Source organism: Eumetopias jubatus, unplaced genomic scaffold (assembly GCF_037043125.1).
Source record: "Eumetopias jubatus isolate StellerSeaLion01/CBP00866 unplaced genomic scaffold, mEumJub1_p1.0 scaffold_9, whole genome shotgun sequence".
NCBI lineage: Eukaryota > Metazoa > Chordata > Mammalia > Carnivora > Otariidae > Eumetopias > Eumetopias jubatus.
The window spans coordinates 110,643,944-110,659,991 of record NW_028274815.1 but is presented as its reverse complement, the minus strand read 5'-3'; the positions used below and the strand labels follow the sequence as shown (position 1 = coordinate 110,659,991).

The window sequence follows — 16,048 nt, the reverse complement described above, 5'->3', positions numbered from 1 at the left end:
TTGTGAACTGCCTTCTAGAAACAACTCCCTTGATTTACCTCCTTCCTTCCATCTCCCCAATCTCCTCTGGATCCAGTAGCCAGATGATCTAAAAGCATTCTTATGGCTGACATTGCTGCATTCAAGCCTTCTGTAGCTCTCCAAGGTCCACAAAAGAGGGGGTGCAAAGAACAGGTCCCCTGAGGCATATCCTGCAACACCTCCCAGCTCTGACCCCTACACCTCTGCTGGTCCCAGGTGTCGTTTCATCAGGGAGCGTGACAGAGCCGCCAACGACTACCCCAGCCTCTACTATCCTGAGATGTACATCCTCAAGGGCGGCTATAAGGAGTTCTTCCCGCAGCACCCGGTACCATGGGTCGGGGTGGCTGAAGCCTTCGTGGGAGGGCAGGACTGCAGGGAAGGGGCTCGGCCAGTGGGTAGCCCAAGGAAAAGGGAGGTTTCCTCTAAAAGTTCCCATTCCCCCATATTGACTGACCCTCCCATCCTGTCCCCCAGACTTTCTGTGAGCCCCAGGACTACCGGCCCATGAACCACGAAGCCTTCAGGGACGAGCTGAAGACCTTCCGCCTCAAGACCCGCAGCTGGGCTGGGGAGCGGAGCCGGCGGGAGCTCTGTAGCCGCCTGCAGGACCAGTGAAGGGCCAGCACCGGTCCTGCCTACCTTCTTTGCCTCACTGCCTGGGTGCCAGCCACCCGGGTGCCTGCAGGGCTGAGGGTCTGCTGGAGGCCCCAGCTGCCATCCAGGGGAAGGACAGTGAGGGTGTCCTGTGCATCTGCCCCCAGCCCCAATCCCCAATCCCCATTCCCCATGTCTCACTGCGATCATACTCCATATCCTCGTGCCACCCCCAACCCCAGCCCAGCCCCTGGGAGAGCCCAGCCTGTTGCCTTGGTGAAACTGGATTAAGTCCAGCTCAAAGGAAGTATTTTGTGTCCAGCAGGAACCTTTTTGCTTTTTTTCCTTCCTTGTTTGAGTTTACCCTTTGTCTTCTTGTGTCCAGAAAAGCCCCCCCTCTTTCCTAGGCACTCTGTATGCAGCTGGGGGAAAGTCCACAGTGCCCCCCCCCCACAACTGGGATGGGCCAAAGCAGAACCTCTCCCTGCCCGGGGCGTTGGCACTCTTGGGTGTGTCTGCCATGTTCCCTTTCTCTTCCTCTCTTTCCTGTCCTTCCACGTGAACACCTCTAGCACAAACAGAAGCTCTTACTCTTTCCTGTTTCAGTGTTACCTGCATGCTTGATTCGTTCGTCTGATTTGTTGCCCATCTCAGGGTATGCACAGGCTGAGATTTAGGCTCCTCTCTCCACTTGGGTTAGAGACTCCAAACATTAGCCACTCGACCCTGGCTTCTGTTGCATCAGAAAGGGATGACCTCCTTGGGGCTCTTGGGCAAGGGCTAAGGTCTGCATCCTCAGCCCCTGGCAGCCCAGCCCCCACTGCTGTGAACTCCGGGGTCTGACTGGTCAGAACTTGCTGCTCTCTTGTTGTGGATGGACAGATGGACGAATGGATGGATGGTGGATGGATGGAGAGCCACGGATGCCCAATGTCCTGCACACACAAACTGCTAAGTGGAAGCATTTCAGTGAGCGTGACCACCTGCAGCAAGGATATATGTGTCTCTGTGTGGACAAAATCTTTACACGTTAAGGTTTGGAAATATTCAAGATGAAATGTCATGGAAGCAGCGAAGCCAAGGACAAAGCCACATCTGGATTCTGAATCTCAGGACGTATGGAGGGCTGTGCTTGAAGGTCCTGTTGACTCATCTGTTCAGGCCTTGGTTCAATAAAGCACTGAGCAAGCTGAGTAACCAGCATCATGTCCTGTGGGCCTTTGACAGACCTTGGCAGACCCTGATGGTGGGATAGGGTGAGGACAGGTCAGCAGATTGGGGCCAGAAGACTCCTGTGGAGGCAGCCTCACTTAACCTTCATGTAGCTACTCCAGCACCTCTGAGCTCACCCTTCCTAAACTGCACCGGGAAAGCCAAAGTGACCCTGTCACTGCTCAAGAATTGTCAGTGGCTCCCCACTGCCCTCAGGATAAACTAAGAAGACTCCTGGCATGGCCCTTTAGGACCTGGGCCCTCCCCAGCCCCACTTCTCACCTCTTTTGACTCAAATCCCCATACGTTGTTCTTCACATTTCCTTGCTTTGCATCTGTTGCATGATCAGGAATGTTCTTCCTCAACTGTTATTCCTCCTTTGAGACTCAATTTCAAATATCACCTCCTCCTAGAAGCCTTCCTTCCTGCCCCATTCAGAGAAATGACTTTTCTCCATATCCCCAGCACCCAGCAGAGGTTCCACCACCTAGGAGATGCCAAGTTCAAGATCAAGAGAGTGGAAAAGGGCCAATCTGGGAGAGCTGGTCCCAGGCCCAAACCTGGTATCTCAGGAAATTCCCTCAGAATACCACTGCAGGGCACCCCGGCCCCCAAATGCGAGTCTGTGATTGTAGGGCTTCCTTTGCCCATGTACAAATAAGGTACTGCCTGATACAGAGTGCATACAATATGTCAGGCATCATTACCACTTTCTGCCAAAGTTCATCTACCTTCTGAACTAGGCAGTGCCAGTGATTATTCACTCCATTTTGCAGATGGGAAAATGGAGGCTATTTCCTACCAGAGAAACAAGGGACTCCAGATTCCTAGACTGAGTATAAATAACGCTTGCCCTGTCTCTAGCTTTTCCCCCAAGATTCTTATGCCCAAAGGCTGGGGCTTCCCCCCCCCCAACACACCCTCCCACAAGGGCACAATGGGTGGGGGGTGTTGGGGTGTGACTTTAATGGTCTGAAGGTTCTAGGCCTTTGCTCGGGGAGGAGGGGCTCTGAAAGCTCCAGAAACCCTCTCCATTGAGCAGGCAGGTGATACCACGGACAACATTTATTTGGGCAAGGGGACTTGCCCCAGAAAAGGAAAAATATCTGTGTAGACCCCTGAGGAACAGGAAGAAACAGGGAGAGAGAGAGAGAGCCCTGGGCAGTCTCCAACTGAGATTTGCCAGCTCCACTCTGCTTACATGGTCTCGGGAAGCACCCCCACCCCCTTCCTGATCATACAACAGAGGAGGAAGGCTGCGGGATGCTCAGAGATGGCATATACTTGCCCCCACGTCACACAGCAGATACAAGCCAAGCAAGCATTTCAGCTGCCTGGGATTCTCCCACTCCTCACCTGCTGCCTTGGTCCCAGCCAAGGGGGTGGGGTTAGGCTGCCTGGCTTCTGCTCTGGGTGTCCAATTTCCACTCCATGGGTCAGGATCAGGCCACATGGGGAGGAGGGAGCAATGGGTGCTGAGTGTCTAACAATGCCCAGGCTGTGTGCCAGGTGCTGACATCTGAGGCTACATCTGTCCCCATCATACCCACCATCAGAATCATAGCTGTGGTCATGGGGCATTTAGACTGTTCCAGACACTTACTATACATATTGTCTCCTAAGCTTACCAGGTAGGTAGATAGCTCATTTTATAGGGGAAGATGAGGAGGGGGCAGGGAGAGGGCCTTGGTTCAGCCAGGAAACAAAACTTTCCCCATAGAAGGTCCAAGGGAATGCCAGAGGTTTGCCCCTCCAACTCAGGCCAGGTCCCCATCTACTCCTGGGAAGTTCAGGGGCTGGGGCAGAGGTGTTCCAATTCCTCCTCGCCCCCAGCAAGAGAAGCTGTAACTTTCTTCCTGGATGCTCATAAAGGGGAGCAGATCAGGCAAGGAAGCAGTTTAAAAACCTGGGCTGCTGGCCAGTTTTAAAGGTTGTTTTGCTTGGGCCAGGGCGGGGCAGGAATTCCAGCCCAGGAGCAGCCATGTGCAGCCTGCTTACATGGTTAAAGAGCTTTGTGGAGCCAGGCGCAGGCGGGGAGCTGGCCAAGTCAGTGGGCACCGGTGGGGTCTGGACATCATCTGAGTTGCTCACTGGGTCACTTGTAATAACAATTTTTAAAAAACAGATTATTTTTAAGATTTTATTTGTCAGAAATAGAGCGAGCACAAGCAGGGGGAGGGGCAGAGGCAGAGGGCGCTCTCTCCACCCCCAGCAAGGATCCTGATGCGGGACTCGATTCCAAGACCCTGGGATCATGACCTGAGCCAAAGGCAGCCGCTTAACTGACTGAGCCACCCAGGTATCCCTAAAAAATTGTTTTTAAATTGAAGAATAATCATTTCATCAAGGGCACACATCTTAAGCATGGAGCACAGACCCAAGGAACCACCACACAGCTCAAGATACAGGACCTTTCTAGAATCCCATGAGGGTCTATCATGCTCCCTCCCCATTGCCTGCACTCCAAGGGTCCCCACTATTCTGACCTCTATCACGGTGTCGTTTCTCCTGTTCCTGAGCTTCATCCACAAGAAATCATACAGTTCATACTCTTATGTCTGGCTTCTTCCTTTTTGTTTAACATTTTATTTATTTATTAGAGAGAGAGCACACAAGCCGGGGGAGTGGGAGAGGGAGAAGCAGGCTCCCTGCTGAACAAGGAGTCCAATGTGGGCCTCGATCCCAGGACCCTGGGATCATGACCTGAGCCGAAGGCAGCCACTTAACCAACTGAGCCACCCAGGTGTCCATTATGTCTGGCTTCTTTCAGCATGATTTTGAGATTCATTTATGTTTCCTTCTGCAGGGGGTTTGTTCCTGTTCATTTCTGTATAATATTCCATCATACAGATATACTCCTAAATTGGATTATTCATTCTACATTTCTTTTCTTCTGGTTTTCACATTAAAAAAATTAAGATATAATTTATATGCAGTCAAATTCACTGATTTGAGTGTACGGTTCTGTTCTGTGAGTTTTAACAAATGCATGCAGTTGTGTAACCACCACCACAATCAGAATATAGAGCATTTTCATTCTGCCCTCGACAGATTACTTGGGATGATTTCAAAGGGTACTAGGAATATACCCAGGAGTGGAACTGCTGGGTCACGGTGTGTTCCCTCAGCTTTAGCGTTTTCCCCGTGGTTGCTATAATGTTACCTTCCCACCAGCAGAGTCTGAGAGCTCTAGTTGCTCCATATGCTCAGCAAAATTGGCAAGTTTTAATTTCTCTCTCTTAGCCAGAAAATCTGATTGTTGTATGTAGCAAAGAGCTCTCTTCAGTCCTGAACCTACACGCTATGGGGCGGCAGAGGCAAGGGTTCAAGCATTATAAATCCAGCTTGATTTCTGACTCTCCTATATGGAAATCTTAGTCTTCAGTTTTTCCTCAAGTCAGATTCTTTAAAAAGTTAAAGTGACTCTTTGGGAGTTAATTGGCTGGATGTCATTGGCTTGAGTCCATCCACTGACAACAGCTCACAGCCTTCTAGAAAACTTGGGATTTCTAAACAGTCTTCATCCTTGGAATTGAACACAGAGGCACCCACTTTCCAGAGGCAAGAAAACTGTTGGTGCAGAAAGGAGGGCTGTTTAGACAGGGAGGTCCACGGCCTTGTGGAATCTGGAAACAATCAGGAGAGGGAAGTTGAGTAATGATGGAGAAGTTGCTGGTCTACGGCCAGGAGTCATGCCTTGAGAGAACACTGCAGGATGTGGACTTGTTCACAGCCCATTGTTCAGAGAAATCAGCTGGTTATGGGACAGAAGGTAAGAAGCTTTCCCACCCAACCCACACAGGGATTTGTGGGGTGCCAGGGGCTGCCCCTGCCCCACCTAGCCTGCACCCACACATGTCCCTGGGAGGGGGTGGCTGCAAGGCTCTGAGTCAGCAGGGCCTGGGGCAGCGGGAGGGGAGGGAGCCTCACGTGGCTGGGCTTGAGCCGCCTCGTGGGGCCTCCTGGCTGTCAGCCATGCGGGAAGCGTGGCTGTTTGAAAGGACGAATCACACATGCCCTCATCCTGCTGGAGCCCAGCCAAGACTGCTTCCATGGGGCCCAGGGCTCCCTGAGGGTGGGATGGAGCTCCCAGGGTTGGGTTGTATGAGGTAGGAAGGGCTGCGGTTGGAACAGGCTTATGGCCTTCTGGAGCTGGGAGCAGGGCCTGAGCCAGCCCCTGGGGTGACTGTGAGGGGACAGGGGAGAAGAGGACACACCAGGGGAAGGGAGGAAGCAGGCTGAAATTTATTGACATGCACACCTCCCTTAGCACATGTGTAACATCAGGAAAGTTACTTGATCTCCCTGTGCCTCAATTTCCACATCTGTAAAATGGGGATTGTAAAGCCCCTCCTTCAAAGCCCCTTGCGGTTTGGATCAAAAGAGTTACTGTATGTAAAGCACTCAGAACAGAGCCTGTCTACAGCAAGTGCCATACAAGAGTCTGCTAGAGCTGTTATGACTTAGGGCCAGTGTGAGGATTACAAGATCAGACAAGTAAAAAGGAAGAGCCTGAAGACAATTAAAAGAGAGGGGTCCAGGCTCAGGGTTTCCTCCCTTTCTGCACATGGGCAAGCCTCTGGGTGATGGGTTGCAGGAGAAAAGCCCGGCTGTTGTGTGTAGGCTGGTAGCCTACTGCACCAGTCCAGGTAGCAGTTAGGAAGCTGTGGAAGGGGAGTGTGGCCAGTGGGGGGCCGCATGCACAGGGCAATGCCATCTCTGAGGTGGCCTAGGGAGGAGGAGGGGGACGAAAGGTCAAGGCTTGTCTGACTTTGGTCCCCTTTATTCTAGGGCAACCTAATCTTAGCCTGCCGGGATTCTCAAAAAAGCAGATCCTTTCTTCTTAGTTTACTGCTCTACTCTTTAAGAAATGACTAGACATCCTAATCAGGGAGTCATTAAAAAAATCCACTGCCTGGGGCTGACAGATTCCACCCAACTGCCCTCCCCACATCCAGAAGTAGGTGGTTGCTCGACTAGTCTGGCCTGAGGACTCAAGGTCTGTAAAGATCATCAGTAAGGGTTTCCAGCTGTCAAAAACCAACGGGGCTGTCTCCAAGGAGTGAGCTCCCTGTCCTTGGAGGTGTGTAAGCAGGACCTAGGGGTTGGTCCTGATGTCCAGGAGAAGCAGCAGAACTGCCCAAGCGAGACTGCCCACCAGCGATTCAGGACACCGCTGTGGCTTGGGTAGTTGGGGAATGGAACCTGCTTTCTACATTCAATCAGTGTCGGTCACTGTGCACACATCGCATTGGTGGGCACCAAGGGCTACTGGAAAAGGGGCATTGTGGGGTAGACCTCGTCCTGACGTGGGCAGACAGCTGTGGAGGGTGGGAGTCTGGGGAAGGGGCCAACGCAAGAGGCTGTAGGCATACCAGCCCCCCACCCCAATTCAGAGGACTGCTGAGAAGAGCACGGATGGAGAGTGGGGTGATGGGCACCTCTGTCCACAGCCAGAGGGAGGGGAGGGGAAATGACAGGAAGGTGTGCTCCCCAGCCACTTCTAGACAGGTGGGCCAGGCCTTATATCCAGCTACTTGCTTCCTTGAAGCTCCTCTAATTTTTTTTTGTAGTGCTTTCTTTAATTTTACTTTTCTTCCACCTCTCTCTCTCTGTCCATATCCCACAAACCCATATCTGTACCTACTGTATGCCTGGCCAGCCGCAATCTATAGGGTAACCACTATGAAAGCCTCACACAAGAACATGCAACACCTGCTACCTCCATCACACTCAGACCGTTCCATTTTGTCTTCAGGGCAGGTCTGATAACTCCAAGAAGCACCAGGACTCCCATCAGACCAGAAGGCCCCACCTGCTTTCCAGAGCTGACCAACACCTCTCTGACACCTTTTCCTCTCCTGCCTCTGTATTAATGGTTGTCAACATTTATTGATTTACTGAGTGCCTACCGTATGCCAGGCAACATCCTGACCTCTTCACATGCTGCCTCACTTAGGAATGAATTAGTATGTAACAGCAACCCCACACAGCTGTTTAGCAAAGTCAACATGTGTGCTCTTCCTTCAGCAAGAAGGCTCTGCAGCATCTTGGGGGACCCAGGTTCCTTCCTGCCTTGCTGTCCTCAGCACAGAGCTTTTGACTTGGAAGGCACAGGTTGGCTGAGGGCTGCAAAAAGTCAGGAATGGCACCTGACTCTGCTATTTATCAGGACACCACCTCCACCTGGGTCTTCCACAGCCCTCCACGGTAGTGGCTCAGGCTAGCTTCTCACTGCTGTCTCCTTCACATACCTCATACAAGGCCAGCCAGCCCCTCAGTGGCCTGGGACTTGGAGTAGATTCACTGCCCAAGGAGTGGACAGAGGCTAGAATACTGTGTTCCAGATGCCAGCTGGCCCCAAGCAACCAGAGCCCTCTGCCAGCTCTCTGCTGTAATCAGCTAGCAGACACGGGTTCTGGCTGAGAGTGATAGGGACCAGGAACCAGGAACTGAGCCAACATGACATGACCCCCAGCCTTGTGACTGAATCCCCACACCATCCCTGGGCCTGCCCATCCACCTACAAATATATTTGTGTTGTACCTGTGGTCAAAATGCCCACATGCCCTGGTCTGCCCCCTGGCCACCTCCTCTAGCCTTCCTTCAGTGTCCCCCTGCCCACGTCCTATGGCTAGAGGGGTCCGGAATACATGCCCTGCCCTTGGAAGGGTCCTGGCTCCAGAGTCTCTGCCTGGGCTGCCCTGCCCTTCATTTCTTCAGTCACCAAGAAGTGTGCATGGCCCTGGGGAAGGAGGATGAGTACCTTAGCCTGGGTATGCTCCATGGAAAACATCACCACCACAGGCAGACCCTCAACAATGGGTGCAAAGGAGGCAACTGAATGCTAATGGGCAGTCCAGGCAAGGTTTCCCCTAAGTTTTGATCTGAGCACATTTTGAAGGGCAAAAGAAGGGTAGGAAAGGGCATTCCAGGCTGAGGGAAGAGCCAGTGTGGAGGCTCTGAGGCACAGAACTTGAGCCGTTCACATGTCAAGAGGTAAAAGAGAATGTAGGCTGTAAGGCTCAGGACAGATCTTGCAGGGCCCCAAACACCTCTGGGCTGAGCCTCTAATTGGGGCTATTATTCCACCGCTTGGCTCTGGAGGCTGGTGCCTGGCAGTGCCCCCTCTCTTCACTGTACTTTTGATGGCCTCCCTCAAAGAGGGGTCACCTTGTCAGAAGCGGGAATATGAAAGGAAAAACTGGTCAGCCTGCTAAACCCTACGGGGCTTCACTGGGCCCAACGAAGTGACTCACCTGCCAGGGACACATGGCTGGTGGCAGGGTGGGTTCAAATTTTAATCGTTCTACTGCAAAACGAAGCCTGGTCTTAACCCGCTGTGGGAATCCACAACCCCAAACCCTCCCCCACCAACATCTTTCTCCTAAAGTCGCAATTTCCACAAATAAAGCCCAGGCATCTGCATTTTAACAGGCACCCCGGTGACTCCCACGCATACTGACCAGTTCGAGAACCGGCCCTGCACTTTTAGGCCCACGAGCCTCGGCCCCCCGGCCTTTTCCGGAAGGTTCACACGCCGGGCCGCTGCGCCCCCTCGCGGTGGCTGGGGGCGGTGGCCTGGGGCGAGGCTGGTCCAGGCCTCCCAGCGGGATCCCTAACACCCCGCCTGGGAATGGCCCGCGTGGGCCCCGCTGGGAGTTCGAAGCAAGGGGTCTTTGGTCGGAGGGCGAAAGCCGCCCGTGCCGGGGGTCCAGGCGTCAGAACACCACCCCTCCCCACTCCCGGAACAATACAACTGACGTGACCCGACGTGGGGGCCTCGCACCCGCCCCCCCGCGCGCGTCAGCTCGTGCGCGCGCCCGCGACTGGTGTGCGCAGGCGCCCGGGAGCCGCGCAGCCGCCATTGCTCTCCGGCTGCGGAGTGGAGCGTTCTGTTAGCAGAAGTCCGCGGGCAGGAAAGGAAGGGTATGACGCCAGGAGGACAGCGGCCCCGGGGCTGAAGGGGCAGCACACTCAGGGCGGGGTGCTCCGCTTAGGTCTGTTTGACTGGACCAAGGAACTACAACCGCCTAAATGCATCGCGCCGCAGGCTGGCGCGAGGCAGTGACGTGAGAAATGACGCTACCATTTCTTGGGGGTGCGGGGAGACGGTGGCCAAGGCTGATGACGCGCTCTTCGGGAGGCTGGAGGGTCACCGGAGGTCAGCCCCGGGTCAGCGGGCTGCTGGTCTCAAAGCGTCTTCGCGAACCTTCCGTGCTTGACCAATTTAAACGGACGGTCTACTTACCCTTAATTACAGATCCAGATATTTGCTTCCGGTGTGCCCCGCTGCCTTCCCACCCCGGGCCGGCAACTGAGCCAGGCGGACTCTGCTGTTAGTAGTAGTACCATTATTTAGTAGACTTTATTTTTAAGTAATCTGAAACTTGTGGAAAACTTAAGGCGTTTTCTTATAAAGAGCTACCTTACACCCTTTGATAATTAAGTTAGCCGCAGCTACGATGCCGCTTTATCTGTGTATTTAGAGGTACTTCAGTGTGTATTTTCTAAAAACGAGGACATTCTCCTACATCCAGAATCAGGTAACATTGATCAAGACTATTACCTAAAATGTTTCCAGTTGTCCTAATAATGCTGTATGTTGAAACTACCCTTTTCTTGGCCGGGGACCCCATCACAGGTGCGTTCCGCTGCCCTGTCCCCTTCGTCTCAGTCAGTCTGGAGCAGCTCCCCGGTGTCCCTTGGCTCTCATGACTTCGACACTTTTGAAGATTCCTGGCCATTTGTTTTGTAGAACCGGGTTTGGGGTTGCCTGAGATATCTTCGCCCTTTGACTCTGTTGTGGACAGGAGTGCTGGTGACCAGACGCCATTATTCAGAGGCAGAGAGTGCGTCTTGGGTGGTGGAAGGAGACCAGTGACCAACCACAGCAGCCTCCGGTCATGCTCCCAGGTTTTGTGGTTACCTGCGCTGCTGGGCTTTCACACTCATCTCACCAAGGTCTCTGGCTTCCCTGTAGTGCCCGCCTGGAGCCATGGTCCACGCTTTCCTCATCCACACCTTGCGGGCTCCACAGGCCCAGGACACGGGCCTTTGCCGAGTGCTCTACTCCTGTGTCTTTGGTGCTGAGAATTCACGCGATGACCCACGACCACATGGTGCTGAGCGGGACAGGCTCCTCCGAAAGGAGCAGATTTTGGCTGTGGCCAGGTAACACAGGCTTTCGTTGAACACATGTCTGATTGTGATAGGTTTTCGGGGGGGGGCGGGGGGAGGGTACAGAGAATCAGACTAAAAAGCAGAAAGTTTGAGTAGTGTTTCCACAATCATCCGCACTTGTTCAGGACTATGTGAAAAGGGGTTAAAGAAATAATAATACTATTGTCATCATCATTACAATTATAGCTAGCATTAATTGAGCTTATACATATGTGCTAAGTGTTCTGAGCATTTCATGTATATGAACTCATTAATTCTTTTAACAGTCTATTGAGATAGATACAGTTATTATTCCCCCCTTACAGATAAATAAACTGAGGTACAGGCACAGGAACTTAACCTGCCCAAGGTTTTGCAGCTAGAACATGGCAGAGCTGGGATTTGAGTGTAGGTAGGCAAACCTTGGAACAGATTAAACATGCTTTGCAGTGCAGAACTTCTCAGGGCTGTTAGTATATGTGTAGGTTTTATGAATCCCTAAGGAGGAGAGAGAATGTGGTACATGGGAGCTCTGAGCCCAGAGCCTCCTGAAGGCCTGGGATCCACAGAGAACAGTTTGGGAAACACTGTTTCAGATGTGGTGGCCAGCCTTGGACCTTCCCATCCCAGACCCAGATGGAGCCAGCAAGTTCCAGAATCTCTTTGCCTCCCTGCATTCTGTGGCTGAGGGGGGTGGGGGGCAGGGGATTAACATTCTGGGGCAGACCTGTGCTAGTCTTTTGCCGTCCCTTTTTTCCTCTGGGTCTCCACCCCCCTCCTGTGGCACAGAAAACCAAAGGCTTTTAAAACCAGCCTGTGCACAGCCCAAATTAGAAGATGATTCAGGAGGGATCGGAGTGTGATTTCAAAAGCCTAAATGGCCAAGTGGAAAGTCTTTTTTGTTTGGAGAGGGTTGCAGGGTGGGACGGGAGGTGGAGAGGTTGGACAGCCCAGCTGAACATGGCTTTTACTTCTCATGGGTCGCTTTTCTTTATGTTAGGGAGGCCTCTGTGAAGCTGGTGGGGGTAGGGTCTTTTTCCCCTGGTGCCCTTCCCTGGCTCAAGGGGCTGTGTTCAAAACCTGCCTTCTCATGAACACATGGAGTGAAACGGTTCAGGGCCTGGAGGCAGGAGCCTGGGTTCCTGTCATGGCTCATGCTTCTGCTATGTGGTCTTATAGTCTTTCTGGGGCTCAGTTTCTACATCTGAGATAATGGAGTTAATAGCAGTTCTAAGGGTGGTCATGAGGATGACAGAAGTCAGTGACCCACCCACTCTCCCCAGGCAGGTGGAATCCATGTGCCGGCTGCAGCAGCAGGCATCTGGCCGGACCCCCATGGACCTGCAGCCTCAGTCCTCAGATGAGCCAGTGCCCCTGCATGAGGCCCCCCTTGGGGCCTTCCGCCTGGCAGCAGGGGACCCTTTCCAGGAGCCTCGGACAGTGGTATGGCTGGGCGTGCTCTCATTAGGCTTCGCCCTGGTGCTGGATGCCCACGAGAACCTGCTACTGGCCGAGGGCACACTCCGGCTGCTGGCACGCCTCCTCCTTGACCACCTCCGGCTGCTGACCCCCAGCACCAATCTCCTGCTTCGGGCTGATCGCATCGAGGGCATCCTCGCCCGCTTCCTGCCCCATGGTCAATTGCTCTTCCTCAATGACCAGTTTGTCCAGGGTCTGGAGAAGGAATTTAGTGCTGCGTGGCCCCGCTAACCACTCCCTGGGATGGGACTTCCTGAGAGGGCAAGGAGGGAGGACAGGGATGGATGGACACACACACAGCCAGGTGAAGCTTGGCATCGGCCTCCTTCCCAGCCTGTTCCCAGCGTAGGTGTGGTACCACACCCAGGACAAGTGGACACCACAAGCTGGCAGAAAAGGGGGCTGGGCAAAGGGTGGTGGGGAGGAATCCCAGAACATCTTATGCCTGGAGGTGCCATGTGACTCATTCATACTGCTGCGGTGGGCCAGCCCCACCTGTCCTTGACCCCAGTTTCTCCCATCTCCGGCAGCCAGCCCCAAAAACAGTCTAGCAGTTGCTAGTGTTGGAGCATGAGGAGTGGAACTCAGCCCACTTTCTCTTTCCAAGCCCACAGTCATCGCAGTGCAAAGGGAATCTGAGACTCCCAGGGTTGGGGAGCTGGCTGCAGCCTTTGCACCCACTTAGGCAACATTATCAACAAGGATTTTGTCAGTGAGGGCCTGTTCAGTGTCCAGCCCCACCATAGTTCCCAAATGTGTCATTCATTCAGCAGGGGGATTCTGTAGCTCATTTTGGGTGCAGCCCTTACCCACAGGCAGCCTTGAGATAATCACAGGTTTCCTTCGTCTGCAGGGAGAGAAGGTACCATCAGGTGGTTGCAAGATGTCTGGCCAGGATGAAGTTGTCATTCTCGTTTTGAACTAAAAGCACTGATTGTATGATTTCATGCTCCTGTTTCTGTAAGATTGGCTAGTGCATATTTGCTTTGATGAGTATTTGCCTCTTTGTATGGCCCTGAGCTGGGTACCTGAGCCTTCATGGTCAGATATGCCCCCAAGAAGCATCTTGGGAGGTTTCCACCTCTCGTGCCCCACATCACCCCTGTCTCTGTATGTGCCTCCTTTGGATGGTAGCACTTGTTTTCTCTACCAAAATGTGGTGGGTTGGTTTGGATTTCTGAGAAGCAGAGTCTGAGATAAGGATTAGGTACAAGCAGTTTACATGGGAGGTGATCCCAGGAAGCACTGGAAGGGGAGGCAGTCCATACAAGTACATTATCAAGGGTGGATAGGGTGCTTCATGCCTCTGGGGACCTGTAATACAACAGTCACCTCTGAATGACCTTACAGGAGGGGTGAGGGGCTGTGGATGTTTGTCTGCCATTCCCTTCAGTCAGTGGTTGTGAGTTGGTCCTAGGGCAAATTCCCTGGCTCTTTCTGCCCCCAGAAAAGGGCAGTGTGGAGTTGGGCCTGGCTACACAATGGTAAAGCCTAAAGGAATGTGCCTAGGGCACCAAACTCCTATTAAGAGTCTTTAATCAGCAGCTCTAGTGGTGGTTTAAAATGGTTCTGCTGGAAAAAACCTCTGTTTACATCTGTTTCCATGATCTGAATGTTACCTGTGAGGTGTGACTTTCTTGCACAGGTAAAATGAGCCTCCTAGGTGGTCAGGGTTCAGGTTTTGGCCTCACCATGCTTGCCAAGTATCAGTTGCCCTTTGGCACCCAGGAAGGACCCACCCACACCCACACAGACAGCACCTATGATCAGGGTTTTGCTTTTCTGAGTCTGCAGCAAATGTCACCAGCCATGTCGTGTTTTTTACCATCGCCATTGGGACAAGGCTACCTTCTCCATCATAGGTGCCACAAATCACCCTCTGACTTTGAAGACCTTGAGGGACCTTACTCTGAGTGTGGCAAGTCATGCCTCTGGAAATGTCCCTCAGATCCCTAGCGGGTCACCCCTGCTCCATAGTCTGCTCTCTTGGGCTGCCCCTTCCTTCATTCCAGGTTAGTGGTCCTGGTGGAGTGCCCGTGTTCTCACAAGAACAGGCCCCTCTGGCTTTGTTTGAAGAGCGCAAGCTTGGCTGGTCTGAAACCTTTCTGCCTATTTTTCTAACCAGACTTGAAGAAGGTGAGGCCCTGCTCCCCTGGAAGCTGTGGGAAATTGGGGTTAGGTGGGTTTGGTATCCTTGGTTCCCGCCAGGTGGAGGAAATGGGTGTGCAGAGAATGGCAGAGACTGAGTGTTGAGCTTTTGGTTTCTGTTCCAGTTGCCCAGTTAGTACGTGGGTTTCCTTAATCCTGTGAGCTTGCCCATTGCTGTTTCCATATATTCCCACTTTTGCCCCAGCACCTCTGAGCCAGGTTTCTGCCACAACTTCTTATGCTTACGTCAGGTTCATCAAACCTGCCTAGGTGCTATTAGGGTGCGAGATGCTCCTTAGAGTCCAGGAGACAGCTGGATACTACGCCTGCAAAGTGGCACAGGTTAAGTATCACTAAATTGATCCAAAGTGCTTTAAATGTCCAAAGACTTTTCTTCTATGTTTATCTCCTAGGAGTTTTATTGTTTCGTGTTTTTACATTTAGGTCTACAGTACATTTTGAGTTAATTTTTGTGAGAAGTGTAAGTTCTGTGTCTACACTGATGTTTTTGCATGTGATGTCCAGTTATTCCAGCATCATTTGTTGAAAAGACTATATATTTGCTTCATTGTATTGCTTTTGCTACTTTATCAAAGACCAGTTGACTGTATTTATGGGGGTTTATTTCTGGGCTCTCCCTTCTGTTCCATTGATCTGTTTCTCTATTCTTTTGCTCGTAACACGCTGTCTTTTTTTTTTTTTAAGATTTTATTTATTCATTTGCGAGAGAGAGAACAAGCAGGGGGAGAGGCAGAGGGAGAGGGAGAAGCAGACTCCCTGCTGAGCAAGGAGCCCGATGCGGGACTCGATCCCAGGACCCTGGGATCATGACCTGAGCTGAAGGCAGACGCTTAACCATCTGAGCCACCCAGGCGCCCGTGTAACACACTGTCTTGATTACTGGAGCTTTACACAGTAGTAAGTCTTAAAGGCAGGTAGTGTCAGTTCTCTAACTTTGTTCTTCTCCTTCAATAATGAGTTGGCTGTTCCGGGTCTTTTGCCTCTACATATAAACTTTAGAATCAGTTTGTCAGATCCACAAAATAACTTGTTGGGAATTTGATTGGGATCCCATTAAATCTGTAGATCAGATAGATGAGGTTGGGAAGAACCGACATTTTGACAATATTGAGTCTTCTGATCCATGAACAGGGAATAATATCTCTTCACTTATTTTGTTCTCCTTTGATTTCTTTCATCAGAGTTTTGTGGTTTTCCTCATATAGCTCTTATACCTATTTTGTTAGATTTATACCTAAGTTTCATTTTGGGGGTATTAATGATACCTGTGTAAACAGCAGTATATTTTTCATTTCAATTCCATTTGTTCATTGTTGGTAAAGAGGTAAGTGAATGACCTTTGAGTATTAATTTTATATCCTACAACCTTGCTGTGGTCATTTATTCGTTCCAACAGTTTTTTCTTCT

General features: G+C 51.9%; 2 protein-coding genes across 6 annotated transcripts in view; both read left to right on the top strand.

Moving 5' to 3' along the window:
* The window catches only part of CDC25B (cell division cycle 25B), a gene marked incomplete in the record, with an annotated part of 7,045 nt that extends 5,234 nt beyond the window's left edge, over positions 1-1,811 (top strand). Inside the window, 2 exon segments of the mRNA XM_088026715.1 lie at positions 238-349; positions 499-1,811. Of these exon segments, the coding sequence (XP_087882841.1) occupies positions 238-349; positions 499-639 (253 nt within the window).
* A 7,858-nt stretch (positions 1,812-9,669) lies between these two features.
* Positions 9,670-13,462, top strand: AP5S1 (adaptor related protein complex 5 subunit sigma 1). Of its 5 annotated transcripts, none has more exons than XM_028118874.2 (3): positions 9,670-9,760; positions 10,815-11,005; positions 12,277-13,462. In XM_028118874.2, exons 2-3 carry the CDS (start codon positions 10,830-10,832, stop codon positions 12,701-12,703), a joined length of 603 nt encoding a protein of 200 aa, XP_027974675.1. In that variant the 5' UTR covers positions 9,670-9,760; positions 10,815-10,829; the 3' UTR covers positions 12,704-13,462. The 5 variants fall into 5 exon arrangements, with proteins under 5 accessions (XP_027974675.1, XP_027974677.1, XP_027974676.1 ...); XM_028118876.2 differs by having other exon boundaries at positions 9,692-9,903; XM_028118875.2 differs by having other exon boundaries at positions 9,692-10,169.
* Positions 13,463-16,048: the final 2,586 nt, after the last annotated feature.